General features: G+C 26.8%; 1 protein-coding gene across 1 annotated transcript in view; it reads left to right on the top strand.

Annotated features, from left to right (window-relative positions):
- The window catches only part of LOC118191913 (ADP-ribosylation factor 4), a 29,889-nt gene extending 25,737 nt beyond the window's left edge, over positions 1-4,152 (top strand). Inside the window, exon 6 of the mRNA XM_035362776.2 lies at positions 810-4,152. Coding sequence (XP_035218667.1) covers positions 810-899 — 90 coding nt within the window. The 3' untranslated portion in view covers positions 900-4,152. The remainder of the gene's footprint in view (positions 1-809) is intronic.
- The last annotated feature ends 1,848 nt before the right edge of the window (positions 4,153-6,000 follow it).

A 6,000-nucleotide genomic window follows, 5' to 3' on the forward strand; every position in this document is an offset into this window, starting at 1 on the left:
TAGTAATTTAACTCTTGTGGTTGTAGATTTTTTTGGAAGTTAAATTCTTTGACAAATAAAAAGATATTACAGATCGAGGTGCTGGAATGTAAGCCCATTGGCAATCCTCTGACTTGTTTAAAAAGTTGATTTTGAAACTTGATGTAGTTATGAAAAAGTGTGCATTTTAGGGTAGGTTTTCCATTTGTCAAGAGTCATGATATTGAGTATATTAGGGAAAAGTATTGGTAGATCAAGTAGACTGGTATAGATTTCTTCTAGAGGAAGTGAGGTATATAAGTTTTCAAAATCATAGCAGTTAATGTTTTGGATGTTAATGGTATGAATGGTATTAATGACAGGAGTGCTATAATGAATGATCCAGCAATAGTTATGATTAGTGTTACAATCATTAAAAATAAATTTACAGATTTTATTAAGTTGAATTGAAAAATAATAGTCTATATTTTTCTTGTAATTATTAGTTCCATTAGCTATAAATCTAAATTTTAATGGTGTTTTATGGAATTTGGGAATCGCATAAAGATTAGTAAATCTGTTGTAGTTTGCATTGAAAGTAATATTGAGTTTCTTATGAAAAATTTTAATCCTGTTTATTATAGATGCTTCTGTAAGGTTGGCTAATTGATAAGTAGTTGCGTTGAGAAGTTCTTTATGAATAATCTCAATGTAGAATTGTTTTCATATAATGCTAAAGATTTTATAGTTTGTAGAATACAATTTTTCATTAAAGGAAAATCCTAGTTTGTTTAGTTCAGAAAAATTTAAAGCTACAGTTTTGAAATTAATTTTCTTATTTTTGTTTTTAGTGGTACATTCAGGCTACTTGTGCGACACAAGGAGATGGTCTGTATGAAGGTTTGGATTGGTTGTGTAACGAACTTGCAAAATCTCCATAAAATTGAAGCAAATTATATATCTCTATTTTGGATTTGAGTGTATATCATCATTACTGTTTTAAAATGATATTGCCCTTCAAAGCATAAACAGTTTCTAAACAACTTTAACAAAGGAGAGCATCTGAAAGTTTCTTTCTAGTAAGCCTGGATTTGAAAACGTGAAAGCAGCTTTTTTGTGCTCTGTTAGAATGATTTTTCATTGTGCATGTAGTGTATATTTGAATACCAGCAGTTATTGGTAATGTATGATAGCTATATGAAGATTGATGAATGAATATCCAAAAAGCATTACCAAAAAAGAAAAAGCTTTCCATTTTTTCAGTTTTCTGTACTTTTCATTTGGGCGATATCACCCTTTTGGTGTTGGATTATGTCTAAGCTGCTTCTAAAGGGACCAATAAGTTTTTAATTTAACTAACAATCTCAGACTTTATATTTAATTTTTATGCCCTTTTGTAAAAAAAAGTAAAAAGTTATTTGGAAACATATTTACATTATCATTAATAACTAAATTGTTTGATGTACTCTCTAATGAAATGCATTTTATTTTTCAAACTGATCTAGTTTTTTTTTTATATATATATATTGTTTTTAAAGACAAGTACAATTATTTCACTTGACTTTTTCTCTTTATGGTGGTGTGTACTAAATCTACAAACTATCATGAACTAAACTTTTCGAGGTATACATCAAAGTATTAGGAAAATTTTTGAATTTCTTTTGGCCTTTTTTTTTTTTTTGTAGCATCCATAAAACATTTTTGACTAACATTGAGAAATATAATTAACGTAGTCTTAAGTAATAATGCTCAAAACCATTCTCAAGCTGTATTGCTTGTGTGGAGGCCCCCCCCCAAAAAAAAAAGTTCTGTAAGAAAATGTATTAAATCTCATAGGTAATCATAAGTCATTAACAATTTTATGTTTCAAGCACTTTCTTTTTTTTTTTTCTGATAACTCAAGTGTGTGAATATTATTTAACGTTATAGTAAATGTAACCTAAACACAACATTACTGAGAATCTAGGTGTAATCTTGTAAATTGATGATTTTGTGATGCTATGTAATAGGTCAATGATGAGAATATTCTTAGTCATTTTGTTGGTGTTAATGAGTACTTTTTTTTTTTAATTTTTCTTCTGAAATTTTTTAATCTTGCTAAAGCATCCTAAATTGCATAAAAATGGTACAAAAGTATGCCTCGTAAGCAATCATTGTGATGAGGCTACAGTTTTAAAAAAGCTTCAATGCATCACTCTTCAGTAACTTAAATGGGTAACAAATGTATCGTGGCAGAGTTTCATCTAGTGTGATAATGTTTAATAATCATATATAATATAAATTTATATATGATTAATAAATTGTGCTGTATAGTGGCAGCTTTGAAAACATCTTTATACATTATGTAGAATTTTTTAAGAATTTTATATTAAAGGTAATTATTTCAATGTTTTATTAACTGTCAAGTTTTGATAGGTGTTGGAATTCAATCAACATTATGTTTCTCTCCATGCAAATAGTTAATGATATATTATGAATAACACACTTTGTATAGTTTGTGTGACTTTTTTAAGCAAAAGAAAGTAATCTCAATCATGATATAACAGCATTTCTGACTTCTATTGACTATTTTTTTAAGCTTGTATTATGTATGATATGCAGTTATTCCTAAACAGTTTTCACTGTCCATATTACTTTGAAGTATGAATTATGCAAGTTTTGTATTTATAATTTTGTTAAAATCGTATGCCAACTTTGAAGCTATGTGGCAAGTAGAATTTGTGTATGGGATTACTTTTTTAGAAAATTTTGATCTGAAGTGGTTAGTTTTATGATTAATCCTCTTTTCCCTGTTATCATTTATAATTTGTAATAAATCTAAAAATGCAACATATTTTCCTCCATCAACCGTGTTCGACAAACAAAAATTGTCGCTAAACAGTGCGATTTAATGGCAATAGTGGATAAGTGTTGTGTCACAATATACTCATGAAATGTTCACATGCTTTTATATATTAACATAGATTACTAAACCAGAAACCAGTTCATCCGTTAATTAGTTAACTGAATAAAAAGTGATTTATTCTTCAAAAACTTTCTCCAGAATGGTTAACACTAGTTTGAGCTTATATTTATTCAAGTTTTTTTGTATGCTATATCTGCAAATCGTATCTGTTGATTATTTTATTGAATTAAGAGTGATCTGTTCTTTCCAGTTACTGTCAACTAATTGGCACAAGTTTTGCAAGATCTCCACCAATGTTCACGGTTGATAGAAAAATGCATTAAGAACCAATATAAATTTTTGAGCTATTAAAGGAAGAAGTGGCCAGTATTTTCTTTCTAAATATTTCTGTTTGATCAGTTAACCTTTGTTTTTAAAAAAAAGGAGTAGTCTAGCCAAAATCTTATTTTTTTCTTTTTTCCCTTAAATTTAGAAATTATTGTGGTTTGAATCTAATTAATTAGGAGCTTCACTTTAAAGAATTTGATTGGAAATAGTATCTTTAAATTAAAAATATTTTAAAGATATTTTTTGAGATGTTATATAAATCCATCTTTTTATGTTGTTATATTTTACAGAGATTCATCATTTTATGAATTTTAAGTCAAAAATGTTTCTTTATGCTGTTTTCCCCCCTTCTTTTTCTGAGGAATACGTGAGCTAAATATACTAGTATATAATAGTACATAATTTCTAATATATAATTTGATTTTAAAATCTGAATTTGTATTTAAAATTATCAGTTTTTTGAAAAAATAATTTGAATTTTAAAATGACTTTGATACAGTTAAGGCGTTTATCTTATTAAACATATAAGAGTACATATTAAAATTAGGCAATTCTGCCTTGCAGTGAATAAATATTGATAACTGTGGGGGTTAAATACTTTGTGAAGCCATAATGTTCTGAAAGAGTAGTAAAAGGTTACCAAATAATCCTGAAGGTTATCTAAAATGTATTTTCATTGTCTGTTATGCTTAATTTTTAAGTATTTATTTATTAATGAATTGTAATTTTATTGTATTTGCATATTCTGTACATTGCTGGTCTGTGTACTGAGTTGACACTATATTTTGCAAAGCTTTGGAATATTATCTGATTGCACAATTCTCTTGAGAACAACTTCTTTCAAGTATTTTGATTTAGTATCTTATTTTTGTCATGTACTGATGCTTATGATATGTAGATAAGGAACCTGGGTGTAAACTTGATTTTACTCTGAATATTAAATTTGAATGTATAATAGTTAATCTGTGTAATACTTATTTTGTGCTTATTGCCATTTTAATTGTATATTTTCCAGAATGAACTATGTAGTTTCACATTAAGAACTCCCCTCTTGTTTGAAGTTGAAAATTCAGAGAAGGAAAAGATTTATTTTAAAGCATAATGAAACAATATAAATGTTTAAACACATTAAAAAATTAAGAATTACTGAAATTTAATTGCAGACTAACTCTGTTTAAAACTTAACTGCCAGTTGCTTCATCTAACTAACAGAACTGGAATTACAAAAATAATTTATTTAGGCATGTCTTTGAATTACAAAACTGGAGATAGTATCTGTATGCAAAATGACAAAAACTTTATAAATGTAGGCTGATTATGTGTAACAAAGCACAATCTCCAGGCCTTAAAACAAAACCACCCTTATTTTTCATTAAAGGGTAAGATGGTTATATTTTTAGAGCAATATATCTTAGCTAGAGGTGAAGCACTTTCCAAATAGTATTTAATACAGTGACTGTCAGATTAAACTTTAGAAGAGAAAGAAAACTACTCCTGTATGAAACTTAAATTGACTGAAAAAGAATAAAATTTACATGCAAAGAGTTGTATTTATACAATACTAGATAAATGTAGTATTTATACAATACTAGATAAATGTAGTAAATATTTTTTAACTGAAAAAAATGCGTTTCACAACATTTTAATTAGACCTGATTGAATAAATTAAAGATATAATGCTTTGCTGAATAGCAGCAGTCTGAAAACATGTCTTTAAGGAGCGTGCATTGGAGATGTATTAAAAGGTTTATCTTTCATTCATTTGGAATACTTGTGCATACATAATAAATGCACTTGGGAATAGGTAATAAGTGCTGCTGTTAGATTCTTTTCATTCTTCTTCCAGATTTTATTTTGTGTGGATATAATTCTGGATATTAGGACACAATAACACGCCAAACAATTGACTTCTGAATTAATAATTCTGGATATTAACCGAAAACAATGCTGTCGCCATAAATATATAATAAAATGAAGTGAAAATTTAGATTTTTACTCTTGGTAATTTTTTGTATCCTGTTTTCAGTGACAACTTATAACTTTTAATGAGAATTATATAATATCTGTTCTTAAGCTTCTGCTAATTATAATACTGTTATTATTAAGAAAATCAACTTTGAAAATGAAATGCTAAGAATATAAATAAAATGGCAAAATGGTAACATGTTGAATTTCCGTATAAGAAATTCTAAACATCAGCACATTCTTTATAAGTAATTTTTATAGCAACATAAGTTGGCTTTAAGAAGAAGTTGATAAGTTTGAGTTTCCATTTCACAGAAGTTCATTTGTGTGCAAAATATAACTCTAAGCTTGTCGGAAGAATTTTTAATTATCTAATAAATAATTAACTGGTCTACCTATAAGACATCAGAACTAATAATTTACAGATATAGTAATAAAAGTATAAATTTAACATTATGCAAAAATATGTAAGTTTAAATCTTATTTCATCTTAAAAAAATTACTGGTATTTTTTTTTTTTATAAACTAATTTTAAACAACCTATATATATATATGTCATGGGAGAACCTAATTTGGAGAAATAACTGCTAAAAATGAGTGAAAATCGAAATAAAATTTCATATTAGTTGAGCATATTCGCAAAATAAAAATGTAATCAAATTGTGTAGTGTTTACTATATGTGAAGAAATACATAAATAGTATAATATATTTTTTAAAATATTGTGAAAATAATATTTTGTATGGTGTTCTGCGAAATGTTTAACATGCAATCTAATGTTATATTTTGGACAATATGTAAGTGTTTTTGTGTAAGAAATTACATTTTTTCCTTCTTTTTTTGAAA

This window comes from Stegodyphus dumicola, chromosome 3, assembly GCF_044657685.1.
Source record: "Stegodyphus dumicola isolate Sdum_Otavi_A_Nest chromosome 3, ASM4465768v1".
NCBI classification, from domain to species: Eukaryota; Metazoa; Arthropoda; class Arachnida; order Araneae; family Eresidae; genus Stegodyphus; species Stegodyphus dumicola.